At 53.8% G+C, this 15606-nt stretch overlaps 1 protein-coding gene and 1 long non-coding RNA gene across 2 annotated transcripts; both read right to left on the bottom strand.

Annotated features, from left to right (window-relative positions):
* Positions 1–1656: 1656 nt before the first annotated feature.
* On the bottom strand, positions 1657–2368 carry LOC118260795 (uncharacterized). Its single transcript, XR_004782302.2, has 2 exons — positions 2265–2368; positions 1657–1812 (listed from the first exon to the last, which is right to left on the bottom strand). It is a non-coding gene; the product is annotated as an uncharacterized LOC118260795 (long non-coding RNA).
* A 2648-nt stretch (positions 2369–5016) lies between these two features.
* On the bottom strand, positions 5017–6922 carry DLX2 (distal-less homeobox 2). The gene is made up of 3 exons (XM_035571103.2): positions 6526–6922; positions 6154–6338; positions 5017–5913 (listed from the first exon to the last, which is right to left on the bottom strand). Exons 1-3 carry the CDS (start codon positions 6878–6880, stop codon positions 5608–5610), a joined length of 846 nt encoding a protein of 281 aa, XP_035426996.1. The 5' UTR covers positions 6881–6922; the 3' UTR covers positions 5017–5607.
* Positions 6923–15606: the final 8684 nt, after the last annotated feature.

The raw sequence follows: 15606 nt of genomic DNA, 5'->3' as shown, positions 1-15606 counted from the left end.
ATTATTTCCGTTCTGTTTCGTGTGGCTGTAAAACATGATGCTTTGTGTACTGAGATCTTGACATTTTACTTGTGAAACTCGGAAGATGTGATAAACTGAGCTCAGCTGTGTTTAGTGTTCTATATGTCAAAGTTTAGTTTTATATTGAGAATGTTAACTTATTGCTTTGTATCTGGGGAAGGAAAGGAAAAAAAGAAAAACACACAACAAATCTTTGTACATAAGTTATAAAGTTTCTTTGAGACAGTAAAATTACGGTTTGGAAAAAGAGACACGCCTGCTCCCTGTCTCGCAGCGCGGCCGGGCTCCGTGCCCGGCCCCGGGCAGCCCCGGCCGCTCCGCGCAGCGCGCAAATTGCGCGGCCCCGACGCGCTCGGCGGGGGACAAGGGGGGCGAGGGGGGGGTCGCAGGGCGGGGGTCGCGTCCCACAGCCGTCGGAGGAGGGCTGGAGGGGGCCGCGGTCCCCCTGCCGCGCCCCGTCGGGGCGGCCCCGACGGCCGGCCCGGCTGCTCCTGGCCGCCCGCGGCGCGGCGGCGGAGCCGTCCCGGTTGCTCCAGGGCTCGCCCAGCCCCGAGGCTGCCCGGCGGCCGTCGGGCGAGCAGAACGGGAACCGGGGCTAAAGGCTCGGCTCCGCGCCCGAGCGCAGCGGGAGCGGGAGCGCGGCGGCCCCGCGGGCGCACAGTGGCCGCGGACGCGCGCAGGTCCCGAGTCCAAACGCCGCTGGCCGGACAGCAGCGGGGCGGTGGACCAGAGGGGAGCACTTTAAGATATGTTAGCTCCTAGTAATTCAATAACGTCTCGCTAACAGTTCAAATAGAGAAATTATTAGTTTTCTCTCTGCGAGGCGGTCTTGAGTTAGAGTCTATTATAATTGTACATTTGAAAATGTTAATCTCAATACAGGCCTAATTAATTCTGCCTTGTTGCTGACAAGTAGTTCATCAAATATCTGATTCGAAGATTTTCATAATGAGGATATTAATTAAACTATGAATAATCCAAAGGTGCTTATATTGAAACAATACCTCATTACAATGATTAAGTCCTGATTTCGAATATTATACCTTTAACAATTGTCACCCCGCAAACACAGCCTTATGGATGAGTCTGTAAATGGCAAAATGTAATTTTGGGATATATTTTTTTCCCTTGTTGGGAAAAAAAAGTGCCCCTCATTTTCAAACACTTCTGAAATAGGTTACACACAGCTTAATGATGATCAAAATGACTCTTTTCTGCAAAAAAAGACCCCAAAGTGCGCGTACAGCTGCAAACCCAAGAGGGTCAGCATCATTTCACTGTATTCTCTTCTTGATTACAAGCCGAGCCCATCAAACACAACATAATTACAGTAATTTCAGGTTTATTTATTCTAATGCAGTTTCCCCATCTCTCTGGTAATTATGAGCAATTTTTTCGCCCAGGGAATCTTTTTGCATTAACAAAAGAGATAACGCACTGAAAGCCAAATTTGCTGTGCATTGAGAAAAGCGAAGAAAAAAAAATAAAATAGGTGCGAGCTGCCATCTCTGCAATTCTCCTATATTGGAGCTCTGCAAATTGCTTGCAGGTGTATGGAGCAGAGCTGTCAATAGGAAGGGGCTTCCAAATTAGCAAATGCACAATGTTGAAGTAATGAAGACAGACTTAGCAAAATTGCCAAACAACAGATACCTCTTTAATATCTTCCACCCAAAAAGAAAGAAAGAAAGAAAAAAAATCCCTTTGGAGTGTCCCTGCGAACCCCCTTGAATGGCTGGGGATGTTGTACATGTGTCAATCTAATTGCAGAGCACAGAGCAGCCCCTGAAACTAGAAAAAAAATCAAATATCAGAGTCCAAACCCGTTTGCATTCGATGCTCGCTCCCTTCGCCTGACAGAGGGAAAAAAAAAGCGACCCCGCCGCCGCGCTCCGCGCTCGCCCCGCCGCCTTCCGCCGGCCCCGCTCCTGCCACCGGCGCAACTCGCACGCCACGGAAAAAGTTCAGTCCCCCCCCCGCGCCGGCCCGCCCGCCCCCCGCCTCCCCGGCTGCCGGAGCGGGGGCCCGGCCGCGGCGCTCCCGCTCGCACCGCTCCGGCCTCCGCCGCTCCGAGCACGCTCGGGCACGGCGCGGCCGCCGGCGGAGCCCAGCGGCACCGCGGTCCCCGGCCCGGCGGCAGCCCCCGCTCCGGCCGGCCCCGGGCACGAGTCCGCGGGGCAGAGGCATCGGCCGAGCCCCGCCGGTGTCTCCCGGCCGCGCCGCGCCGCGCTCCGCGCACTCACCTCGACCCCCGGGGGAGCGGAGCCGGCGCCGCCGCCCTTACCTTCCGCCCCGGGGCACGGCTCCGTGCGGCAAAGCGAAGGACCGAAGGCGGCTTTTTGGCTACGAAAGTTACAGGAGCGAGAGAGTGTGAGAGACAGGGAAAGAGGGCTGGGGAGGGAAAAAAAAAAAAAGAAGCCAAGCACAATAATAATATCCTGAGAGTGCAAATGTGGATTGAGATCCCCCAGAGATGTACATGCCTCTGAGCGCAGGAGCCTTTTTGCAGCTCTGCTCTTGCAGAATATGACTGAAATTTTCTGCTATATAGCCTCTGTCTTTATAGCTGATGAAAAAAATTGCAGATTATTAGCATAAATGTTTACTCTTCATTACGCTGATGACATTGTGCACTCGAGATCTTGGTAATCTTTGGGAAAATTATGAGTAATTTTTAAAAATTTTAAAGCAGCAGCAGTTACCATGCAATTCAGGCTAATTCTGCGTAGGCTCCGAACGGATATAATTATCGAGGAGTCAAGATGTTATGCTAAAAACTATGCATTGATATTCCCATTTATTATGTACATACAACTTTGACAATGTTGATGCTTGAAATAGCAGGAAATTGTCTTGCGCAAAAATTACAGTCCATATTAGGACATGTGAAATTGCGAAGAATTATATAGTAATTGCAGGCTTTCAGATGGGAGAGCCAGAATGCTCAAACTAGTGCAAATGTGGATAAAATTACAGATCAGAGCAAAAATTAGGGAAAAAAGGGGTCTGGGATTTTTCAAGTTGGCTATAGGATTCCGGAAGTGTCTAATGCCACATGATTGCTACAGCTTTAGGGGAGACATTCATGCCTCAAATAACTCCTTTTGCCAGAGCCGCTTTAATTGAATTTCTCGTGCTTTTTCTTTTCACCGGGGCAAACGAGCAAATTGCCTCCCCTCGGCACAGCGCGGCCGGCCCCGCCCGTGCGCGGCGAGCGGACGGAGCCCCCCGGGCCGGCCCGACGGGGGGGGACAGACGGGGGGGGGATCGCTGCTGGGGGCCGGGGCGGAACGGGACGAGCCCCCCCGGGCTCTCCCCGGAGCCGGGGCGCTTCTTGGCCCCTGGGCTGCCCAGCTCGGCGGGGCGGCCCCAGGCTCCCCCCTGCCCGCCCCCGGTAGCCGCCTCGTCGGGGGGCGGGCCGGTTCACCCTGCAGCCTGCCCCGGCCGGGAGCATGGGCACACGGGAGAAAGCTCACGCCGCACGTGTGCGTGGACGTGTATATGCGGTGGAGGGAGGGATGACACTGCGGCGCCGGTGGCCGTGGGCACGCCTGGGCAACCCCTTGCCCCCCAGCACGGCCGCGAGCCAGAGCCCGGGGTGCCGCGGGGTGCCCCGACGGCTGCCGCACACCCGGCCCAGGGAGCCGCTGCCGGCGGGCCGCAGCCAAGTGCCGCCGAATGAACAGCAAAAGGCAACGTGCCGAGCAGGAGAAGCAAAGCGCGGAGGGCACCGCGCTCTGCCCCGGCCCGGGGCAGGGACCCCCCGCGGCTGCGGGCACCGCGCCCGACTCCACGGGGCCGAGGCAGTCTCGGCGCCGCCGCACCGGGCTGCAGCCGGGCGAGGGGGGCCGGCAGGGGCGGGGAGGGGATGGGGGGGTTCTCGGGGAACTTCTTTCGGTAACCAGAAGCGCCTGGAAAAGCGACGGGGCGGGGGGTCCCCGTCCCGGCTCTGCCCCGCGCCCCTGCTTTCCTTCCGCAGCTCGGACGCGGGGTGTCAGCAGAACCCGTCACCTGCCGGAGAGGTGTCCCGGTGCCCGTCGCCCCCCCGACACGCGTGTCCGTGTGGCCGGAGGCGGCTCCTGCCGCCTTCCCTCCTGGCCCCGCTCCGCTCCGCGCCAGGCCCCCGCAGCTTCGCCCCCCGCCGCCCGGGACCGGTGTCACCGCCGCTCCCCGGGGCGGCTTCGCCTTTGTCTCTCCCGCTCCCTCCTCCCCTGCAGCCGCCTCTCCCGTCCTTCCCCCCTTCCTTCTCCTTCCCGCACTCCTCCTTCGCCTTCTGCCCCCACCCCTTCCCCCGGGCTCTCCTCGAGGCTCTCAGGCACAAGCCGTCCCCCCGGGCTCCCCCCTACCGCCCCCCTTCTGCCGGAGGGTCCCGGGCGAGCACCCGGCCTGGCGGGGAGCGGGGGGCAACGGGGGGCAACGGGGGGCAACGGGGGGCAACGGGGCGCAACGGGGGGCAACGGGGGCCGGGCAGCAGCCGCCTTTCGTCCCGCTCCGCTCCCACCGGCACCTCCGCGGAGTCGGCATCCCCCGGGGGGGCGGCTCGGAGAGGGCAGCCCCTGCAAGGAGGCAACCGGGGGTGCCTCTGGCTTGGGTGCAAACGACGGGGAGGCAGAGGAGAGAAATTACTCCGGGGCCGTGCCCCAAACCCCTCCGGCACGTCTGGGAGGCGGTGAGACGGCAGGAGCCAGTCCCGGGCGAAATGTCCCTGGCGCCAGCAGGCAGGGGGGAGGGCCGGGTCTGGGCTGCCGGAGGCAGCGCTGAGTGATTCATGGCCTCGCCGCGAAGACTGGCAGGGGCGAGACTTTATTGTAGACGGGAAAGGACGGGGGGGAGAAGGGGGGAAGCTGCCGGCTTGCGGCAACGTCGCGGTGGTGAGCAGGAGAGGCGGCTCCCCCCAGGTGAGCACCGCGGGCCCGACCTCCCCCGTCCCCAAAGAAATTCAGCGCGGGCACCATGGAATCAATAATTTATTTAAATAATCTCTGCTTATTGTAAAAGAAACATTAAAGAGTGTTTAAGTTTTCCATAATAAATAACCCCAAATACCCTTTTTTGTTTTGTTTCGTTTCGTTTCACGGGTCTGAACGGCGAACCGCGCCGGGGCAAGGCCGGGGGCTGCCGGGGGGGCCCCGTCGGGGCCCGACCCCCGCCCGAAAGCACGGTACGGGCGGGAGACCCCCCCTCGCCGGGCTGGTTCCTACACGGCTACAAGGGATAACTTAAACACGGGAGGCTCTCGTTTTAAATCTACATATAAAAATTATTTATCTTTTTTTTATCGTTTTATTATTATTTTTTGTTTAGTCCCCAACATCAAAATGAGGTCTTCCGCAAAGGCACCTATCAACTTTAAAAAAATAAAAAATAAAATTAAGCAAAGTTCTGCACTGGTGATTTGACGAGAACGACGGGGGCTGTGGAGAGGAGAGGGGCGCCGGTCCCGCACTGCTCACTTCGGCTGCGGGGGGCGTTGGGAGGAGCTCGGGGAGCTCGGTCCGGTACCGCGACGGGACGGGACGGGACGGGGCTGCTCCAAAGCACCAGTGCTGTACGTCGGGGCCCCGCGGGCTCGAGTCTCTGCGGCGCCTAGAAGATGCCGCCGCCGTGGTGGTGCGGGGGCTGCGGCGGCTGCGGGAGGGGGGCGGCCGCCGGCAGGTGCGCGGGGCCGCTGGGCGCCGTCGGGTACCAGGGGTAGGCGCCGAGGAAGGCAGCGGCGGGGCTGGGGCTGGCGGGGCCGCCCGGCGTGCGCGGGTGCGCGGCGAAGTCCCAGGCCGGGGGCGAGGCGGGGGGCGGAGGCGAGGCGCTGCGGCGCGGGGGGGGCTCCGCCGGGATCTCGCCGCTCTTCCACATCTTCTTGAACTTGGAACGGCGGTTCTGGAACCAGATCTTCACCTGGGGGGAGAGCGGCGTCAGCGGGCCGCCGCCGCGCCGGGGCCGGGCGGGCTCCGCAGCTCCGCGGGCTCCGGCGCTGGCTCGGCCCGGAGACTGACACCCCACGGCCCCCAGCCCCCGGCCCGGCCCGCCGAGGCGCCGCAGGCCGTGCCCCCTCCCTCGCCCCGACGGCGCCCGCCCGCCCGCGCCGGCCCCGTCGGGACGGGAGGTGCCCGGGGCCCCGCGGCGGGAGGGCCCTACCTGCGTCTGGGTGAGGCCGAGGGAGGCCGCCAGCTCCGCTCTCTCGGGCAGGGCGAGGTACTGGGTTTTCTGGAAGCGCCGCTGCAGGGCCGCCAGCTGGAAGCTGGAGTAGATGGTCCGCGGCTTCCGCACTTTCTTCGGCTTGCCGTTCACTATCCTGATCTCCGGCTCGCAGTCCTCCTTCTCTGCTGCGGCACACGCGGCGGCCCCGGTGAGGACGGGCGCCCCCGCCGCCCCGGGCCCTGCCCGCCGGCACCGCCCGCCCCGTCGGGGCGGCCCCGCCGGGCACGAGCGCCCTCCCCGCTCCCCCCCCGAGGCCCCGAGCGCGGCCTCGCCGGGCTCCCGCGGGGCGCCCCCGGGGCTCGGACGTACCGGGGTCGTTGCTGGCCGGGGAGGCCCTGGCGCCGTAGGGCCCGTAGGAGCCGTACGCGCCCGCGTAGCCCAGGTCGTAGCCGGCCTTGGCCGAGTAGGGGGCGGCGCCGCCGGCCGCGTAGGGGTAGGAGCCCAGCGGGCCGTAGGGCGGCCCGCCCGCCGCCCCGTGCTGCTGGTTGGTGTAGTAGCTGCTGTCGGTGGCGGTGGACACGGGCAGCGTGGGGGACTCCTGCGGCTTGTGCAGGCCGCCGTGCTGCTGCTGCTGCTGCTGCTGCTGCTGCTGCTGCTGGTAGCCGCCGGCGGAGATCTGGCTGGCGTGCATGTCCGGCACTAGGCTCTCCAGGACGCCGGTCATCCCGCGCCCCCGCCCGCCCGCCGCCCTCCCGCCGGGGCACGGGGCACGGGCCGCCGCCCCGCGGCCGTCCCCACCGGGGCGCGGAGGTCAGGGCCGCGGCACCATGCTCGCCGCGCCGCGCTGCGCGCCCGCGGGGCCGGGCCGGGGCGGGCCGGGGCGGGCAGCCGCGCTCCCGCCGCCGCCAGCGGGACGGGCTCTGCGGCGCCGCGCGCCGCCGGGGCGGCATTTAACACCGGTCACGTGGCCGCGCCGCACGTCACCTAGCAACGGCCAATGGGGCGCCCGCGCGCGCCCCGGCCCCGCGGGCGCGGGGACGTGCGGCACCGGGGGCGCGCACCGCGCGGGGACGCGCGGCAGCCCCGTCCCGTCCCGTCCCGTCCCGTCCCGTCCCGTCCCGCCGCTCCCCGTCCCCGTGCCGGTCCCGACGGGGCGCTCCCAGCCCCGCCCGGGGTCTCTCCCGGCCGGCCCAGGAGCGGGCCAGCCGCACCGACGGGGCGCGCCGAGCGTTTCACGCAGCCGTCGCCGACGGCGCCCGCTGGACAGCCGGTGCCCGCCGCCACAGAGCCTGGCACGGCGGCGGCAGCGGCCGCCTCTGCCCGCTGCCGGCGGCGCCGCTCCGTCGGGGCGGGCGAGGCGGCGGCGCTGGCCTCGGCCGCCCTCTGGCGGGGGGAGCGGCGCGGGCCGGGCCGCAGCAACGCCCGGGCAGTGCCGGGGGAGCGCTCGGCAGCCCCCGGCCGCGGGTGGCGCCCCCCGGCGGGAGGGGGCACGCAGCGGGGCGGGGTCGCCGGGGCCGCGCTGCCTCTGCACGGGGCAGGCGCCCCCCGCGTGCCCCCCTCGTGTTCACGCCCCTCGCGCGCGGCGCGTGGCTCCTCAACGGTCCCGCTCGCGCCCGTGCCAGTCCCTCACAGCGCCTCACGGTGAGGTGCCGGTGGCGGCGGCGCTGCCGGGCGGCTCCCCCGGGGCGCTTCTGAGGCGGCGGGGGCTGAGGTGAGCGGGGCCGGGCCGGGGCGGCGGCGGGGAGCGGCTCCGGGTGTGCGTCTGGGTGCCGCGGGGAAAACAAACAGAAAAGAAAATATATAATAAAACCGCAAAATCATCGGTTTTGAAGCAATTAAGAACTGCGCTGGGTGCTCGCAGCGCGCAGCCCGCTCGGCGTTAGTCGGGAGTGAGGGGAAAAAAAGGGACCGGGTGGCCCACGGCTACGTGGGTTTCTGTTGGCGTGTGGCGATCCCCGCGCCGACTGTACCTCCGCCGGTCCCCGCGTCAGGAACTGTGCGTGTGGTGCGGGTGGGTACCTAGAGAGGGCCAAGGGCGAGAGGTAAAACCCGAAGGACAGAGAGTTGAGTTTTGTGTGCCTGCTGTGAGGTACCCGTCAGCCCTGCTTGGTGCTGGAGTAACAGACCGTGTGGTGTTATTTATGTCCTGTGAGAAGCCACGCGTGGATGAGCCGAACTGTGTCTCTTCTGGAGGCTGGTCATTCGGTTGCCCACGGGAGAAGGGTGCTTGCCCTCCATTGCAGAGGAGGTCAGCGTTCAAAGACTGGGCTGTGAGGTTTATTTACGTGAATGTGCAGCCCTCATTGCCAAGGGCTGCAGAACAGGTGAGCGGGCTTTGTTGATGTTTCGCTTTATTTCACTTCTGTTTCAGAAGCATCCATATGCTGCTAGGACTATGGGCATTCTTTATCAAATATACTGAACACACTGTGTACAGGCTCAGGAAAGTACCATCTATCTTCAAAATCATCATCCCTCCCTCCAGCTGATCAGTACGTATTCATTACTTTTTTTTTTTTTTTTTTAACAGGGCAACTGTATATGACTCATAGAAAAGTCTACAGCAACTCCTGCCTGGTATGTTTTATTATTATTATTATATTAATTCTTATTATTATTGTGGTTCTCTTCCTAAAACAGACCTCATCTGAGAGAAATGTGAACACAATTAAAGCCTGGTGTCCTCAGTCGTTATATATGGTGTAGATTCAACCTAGGGATCAGCAGAGCAAGTTGTCCCATGATGTTTTGTCTCAAGTTTGACTTGAAGGGGACTGCACTCAGCATTAAGAAAGAGATTAGTTTTTAACCCACTGTTGTTGTGTTTATTATTTTATCCATTATAATCCACACCTCCCTGAACAATTTATTTCACTTATTTCAGTGGGAATCTGATGATTCTTGGGAAATGGGCCTGCTATTTGTTCTGACAATGTTAAAAAAAATTAATTAGACAGTAGTCTCTGCTGCAGTGGTACATTAACAAGTACAAGTTTCTTTTCATGGCTTTGTGAAATGCTTTCCAGTGGATTCATAGTGATACAGTGCCTGGCATGGTCCTAAACGTTGGTCTTCATAGTAGAAGGGTCATTTAAATCTCGTGCCACATGAAGCTGTGGGGAGGGTTTATGCTAGCATTGTACCTGTGGTACAATGGATCTGGTATTAATAATGGTAACAGTTAAATCTTCCATGTCTGAGGGATTAAGTATATCAGCTTTTAGGAAATTGCATGAGTCTTTTCAACACCCATCCGGAAGCTTGCTACCTGCTGTGCTTAGTTTCAGAATCCAGCGTTATCATTTGCCTCTCCAAAAACTGTTTATTGTCTCATCCGTCTGTGCATCAGATTACTTCATTCCAGAAATCACAAACTCTTCTGGGAAGAATATGCCCCCTTGCTTGGCTCCCCAAAGTTTCAGTTCTTAGCGCCTTGATGTAAACAGCTTATACAAGAGTGATAGGAGACATGGGCTCTGTAAAATCCTTTCAGAGTTGTTTATTAAACTGTCTTGACCTCAGCTTCCCTTTCCCAGTGAAGATCTGCTGGCAGCTCAGCACCTTTCTTCAGTAGAAGCCTTTGCAGACTGGAGCACAATCCAGGATTTTTAATAGTGGATTAGTCCAGTGTTATTTAGCACAGGTGTTCTTCCCTTGTTTCCTTGTACTATATTGAGGAAACGCACAGCCTAATGCATTGGGGTGAGTGTCTAATATCAGCATATTCAGGGGTCTACTTATTGTTACAGATGGGGGGGGGGGGAATGAGAGGTCTGTGTGTGGAACAAGAGGGTGTTAAAGCATCAGCCCTCCACACGTGGCAGAAGGGTTTGGGGAATAAAGCAGAGCATGCCTGGGCAGTCACTCTTGCCTCTTAAGGCTGTGAAGTCCCACCCAGTGCTGAAGTGAGGCCTTTCAGGCTGCTCTGACCACCTCTTGTATTTCCAGATATTTTTCTTTTTCATAGCCAACTGTACCAAAGTGGCAGAACTGACAAAAGCTATATTCTTTTTTCAGCAGGCAGGGAGTTGGTAGAACAACTAGAAAATACTTTTTATAGTGTTATACAGCAATATTAACCAGCCTCAGGCTTTGCAACCATGTCTGCGGACATGTATACACACTGGAGCAGATGGATCTGAGCCCACCTCCTAGGGGATTTGAGCAAATTCAGGTTTATCCACAAGTAAATCTTCGTTTAAAATGCTTTGTGTGTGAATATTTAGATGGCAAAAATCTTTAGTAAGATCATGCAGGAAAAACACTCAGGATAAATCATTAAGTCATTTCTAATTTTGCTGGAGATGACAAATGTGAGAGAAGAAGAGAGCTGTATTTTGTGGGAACAGATCTAGTCTGAGTTGATCATTTGTGTCATGATGAGCTCCATTTGTCACAGGTAGCAGAGAAAAGATTTTTTTGCCTTCATTGTAACATCTGCACAATCTTTACCTCTACAGTCTAAGCACAGTTTAAGCAAGCTGTTCAACATGGAAAATAACCTGGACTGCTTTGGTTTTACTTTGTGTGATTATTTTAAGGTTCAATTTAGTGGACAATGCTATTTGGAGCTGAGAAATGCTGTATCTCCTCAATGTGCTTGGATGAATTCTGATTTGTAGAGCCAGTGGAGTATTTGAGGTGTGGAGTACAGTTTCTGCTGCAGCCTGTTTCTTGAGCTGATGCCTCCTTTGATGGACAAATAGCAAGGTCTGTCCCTGCTGGAAAACATGAACGTCTTGCTTGGAAGAACAGAATATTCGTTGTTCTTTAAGGTAGATATGCTCAAAACCATGCCTCCTGAGTGGATTATACAGCTGCAACACACCTGAGATGAATACTAGATGAAGGCACTTCCGTTTGGAATAACACACTAAATGGACCCAAAGTGTGGGCAGTGCAGACTCTAGAGCTCTTCGTGGGAGCACTTGGGCACGTGTTCTGGGATTTGGCAGTGGCTATGCCCAGCCTTTGTAGGCCATTTAGGTAGAGCCAGTGAATTACTTGAAGACATAAATCTAAAAGAAATCTTGCTTCTTTCCTGTAGTGAGAAATATGTACCTACTACCACAAAACAAAACAAACAAAAAACCTGTCCTTGAAATTCATTTGGTTTTTGTTTTAAAAAGTGGCCAAGTCAATATAGTCAGCAGTGAGTAAATCAAGATGAACTGGACTTACAGAGCCACAGCCATCCCATGAACTGGCTGGGGGACCCTTTCCTCAAGCTGTATGGCTGGAAGTATGAAAACAGAGGGGGTTTGTGGCAGTGAGTTGTCCATGAAAAACTCTGAACCTCATGTTCTGCACACGCATCTATCCTAAAATTGTTCTCCTTTGGAGGGAAGGGGATGAAAAGAGCTGTGTTCGGATTTGCAAGTGTTTCTGCCTTTCATTTTCTTGTGGTTGCTTAGCTTACACTATTGGCAGGTGCTTTACACATGTACTTCATTGGATAGTATTTTCCTGTTGGCAGAATGCCTAGATCTGAGAATTACATGCCTTTTATGAACACTGCTATAAATCTAAATAAATGAAATTACGATGTTGCTTTTGACATGTATGCATGGCTGTCAGGGGTTAGTGTTGCCACCTAGACTAGCTCAAGCTCCCTAAATGTTTTTTTTTTTTTTTTTTTTTTAATGGGAAATTGTATAACACATAATGAGAGAGAGGATGGAAAGTATTGAATACTGAGGTAGAGCACAGCAATTTCCAATAAGGGATTACATGATGTGGTAGATGGGAAGTTAGCTAAGAAAACTCTATTGTCTTCAGGCCTTCTTACATTATTAAGTGATTTTGCATATAATTTGCAAAACTGTTTGAACAAATCGATTGAAAATATTAATAATGGGAACATTCAAGTGTAAATAAAATAAGTGGCCACAGGATGTCTCCACTGTTCCGTGCTAATGCATCTGATGGGGCATTTATCCTGTAGTACAAAGCTGTACACTTAAGTGGTAAGCATGATACTTTCTTTTTTGGAGGTTTAACATTTATTTTTGTATTCTCAGTGCTTATTGATGGACAGACCAACCAATTAACATCTGGTAAGTAGGAGAAGGGAAAAAGGGAAATGCTTTGGTTGGCTTACTTGCTTTCTGTCAGAGCTCTCTTTTAACTTTCAAAGACTGGGAATGGAAAAGACTTGATCTTTTGAGGCAACAGGTATTCATTCTGTGTGAATGTAATTTGGTTGCTCCAATTAGAAAGAGAAAGATATTTAGAAGGGTAATTTTTTGCTTTTACAAAGGCTGTTACAGTTGGTTTACATGTTGACTAAGAAAGTGAAGGGGTGCACTTATCTAATGGCTTGGCTGGACGAGGCAGGTAGCAAGGAATACACTAAGGTGTGAAAATAAAAGTAAAGTTTGAGGCTGTTAGAGTAACCTGTTGTGGAAGTGGTTTAATTTAAGCAGAAGGAAGGCGTTCTGCAAACTGTGTCCACACAGGAAGGTAGTGCACAGAATAGCTGCAATGATAAAATGTAAACCCTGGCTTCTAACTAACAGATGTGTCCCAAAATGCTGTATGCACCATATGTGACAGAGCAGATGGTGGCTGATGCTGCACAAGGATATATGCAGGGAGCAGTACAGAGCGTAAGGAACTCATCATCAGGGCTGGGGCTGCGAGCGAAAACACTGCCAAGTCCAAGACCACACTGTTATATGCAGCTTTTCCTTAGGAATTCTGTATAGCTACAGAAAATATATCCAGTTGCTTTAGTTTTTCAGCACCTCTGAAAATCACAGCCTGTGTTTTGAAGGTAGGTAGTATTTGGTGTAAGGCATAACATTTTGGGTGGCCTGTTGTGCCTGGAAATCTATGCAGTGAGACTTTGTATGCTTTGAACAAACAGATGTCACAGAATATGTCCATATTCATACTTTTATACATTCATGTGGCCATTCAACCATCTGGGAAAGACTGAAGAGGAAATGCTTCTTCCCTGAGAGATTTGATGCTTTTGATTGTCCCTTCTGCAGTACAGGAGCTGTGAATTACGTTTTTGTATCTGTGGCATACTTGCCTTTTCTTACTGAATTGAACACTGAAATACCTGCAGTCTTGTTTACCTGGCAGCTTCCAGAGCTGGATTTTCTATCCTATTTTAAATAGCTCTGTAGATCAGACCTGTCTGAATAACTACAATAATTGTACTGCAAACAATAGATGACTGGCATTCCATTTAGAGGTGTTTCCCTGGGAGCTAGTGAATGTGAATTTACTTTCTTAAGAAGAACTACTCTACAAGTAAGTTCAGGGTGGGTATAGCACTCACTTAGCATGCAGACTAAGTCTATTCTTGTCCATGAGGACTTGCTGCCCAAATCTATATGATTCTGTATAGTTTGTTATTGAAAGGGCTCAGAGGGAGACAAATATTTTCTCTTTTTCAACACGCTATTTCTGCTGGGTAGCTTGTGTGGAAATTATAGGCTTTTTTGTGTGTATGGTTTTCATGACCAATGCGAAAGGATTTTTGTGAAGGAGGCATATGCTATCACCCACTGTGCTGTATGCAATATCCTCACTGGACTTTATTCATACCACTGTCACCACTGCCTGCTTAGACAGCTGGCTCCTCGATGTTAGAGGTGGCTTTGCATGAAACAGTAAACTGTGATGGAGCTGGCGGTGGGCTTGCACGGTTTAAAACAATGGGACTCTTAGCATCCAGAGACTGCAAATCCAGACCTAGATCTAGTTTCTCAACTCTTACATTATATTATACACCGTTCTGTATATCCGACCATGTAAATGCCGAGGCAAAGACAGAAAACATTTCAGTAGTAAGAAGAAAAGTGGTCTCAGGCCCTCTCTCTACAGCACAGCTTCTCTGTCATGGCTCTTTCAGCTATATGTGTGTGTATGTATGTGAATAGCATGGAAACCCAGCAATGCTGTGGCTGTGAAGTTCGCAGCTTGCTGCAGAAGAGGGCATTTGGATGTTACCATCTCTCTCCCTAAGAGTTGTATGCCATGTTATCAGCCAGCTTGACTCAGGAAAGAAAAACACAGTGGGGAGCATTGCCCTGTCCCGGTTGTTGACCCCTGTGATAGTTGGTCTAGTCTTGATGCCCCAGAGCAGGGACAGAAAGGAAGGTGTCTTCACAGCCGTGTTGTCAAGAAAAAAGCTTCTTCCCATGAGATGGCACACTTCCACCCGGTAGAAGCCAGCACAGCTTTGTTGGCAGGGAGGCACCAGCCTCCCCTGGTCAAGAAGAAAATTGAATTTAATCTTTCCTGCATGTAGTGATGAAGCCAGACTTTTCCTGGACAAATTCCAGAAAGGTAAAATAGGTGTAACAGGAAGCATTACTCCAGCTGGTAACTAACTGTAGCTGCCGGGAGGTCCTCACCTAGCACACGTGTAAATGTTAAGTTCTGTTCTTACGTCAGTGGTTGGAGAGCTGAGGGGTGGGAGGTGAGTACTGTGAAGTGTGATGCTTGTCTGGTTCTGGAGGCAAAGGGGAAGGAGAGTGCAGTCACCACTCGAGTGGCAGTGGGGAGGGACAGGAAACAAAGTGTTTTGCAGTCCAGATATTTGAGTTTAATTATAAAAAACATATAAACATATAAAAACAGCATAAAGTTGAACCAGAGTTTGCTTTACTGTTATGGAACTTCATTTTTTGGTTTTGTTTTGTGTGAAGAATGTACTAAACATTTTTGAATGCTAACTCTGTAAAAGTGTCCTTGGTGTTCTGGGGAGAGATGCATAGAGACCATTTAGCAGTCTGTAAGAGTATCTGTCTTTAAGATGAAAATGTGTTTTTGTTGATCCATGGCTTGCATGACCTTGTTAAGTTTCTTAGAGTACTGCAGAGACTTAATAATAACCTTGTGTTGTAATTAGCAGTTCTTCAGAGAAATACCAAGCTTCAACAAATATATTAGCATTGCTGATTTGCTTAATGAACTGATAGCAGAAGGTAAATAAATAAGCTACTGTGCCTACTTATGTCCCACTTGCCTAATGTGCTGCCCAGCAGTTGTTTAAGCATACTATAGGAAGTCAAATACATCGGACCTTTCTGCTTCAGGTGACATATCTGACCCTCTTTCAGGTGACATGTCTGGCCATATGCTGTTTTCTTGCTGTCTCTCTGGCATTTTCTTGTCTTTTTTTTTTTTTTTGGATATTACTGTTGTTGTTTTCTTTTACTGCAAGGGTGGGCCACACACTCATGGGAGTTGTTAAGGAAACAGTTAAATATAGCATTATGTTTTAAAAACAAATATAAATCACGTCTGTTGCTTAATTGCGCAATGAAATATAGCAATACTTGGTTCCTTTACATACACAAATGTAGGGTTTGCATCGACAGCTTTAGCAGGGGGTTCTGGAAACCTGGACTTTCTCCCTGATGATGGTATTTATTTGAAGGTGAAAGTAAAGCTGTATACTCATGAAAGTTGGGAGGAAAACCTTCTTTG

Source organism: Cygnus atratus, chromosome 6 (genome assembly GCF_013377495.2).
Source record: "Cygnus atratus isolate AKBS03 ecotype Queensland, Australia chromosome 6, CAtr_DNAZoo_HiC_assembly, whole genome shotgun sequence".
NCBI classification, from domain to species: Eukaryota; Metazoa; Chordata; class Aves; order Anseriformes; family Anatidae; genus Cygnus; species Cygnus atratus.
Note: the sequence above shows the minus strand (reverse complement) of the source record. Positions and strands in the feature narration are given on the sequence as shown.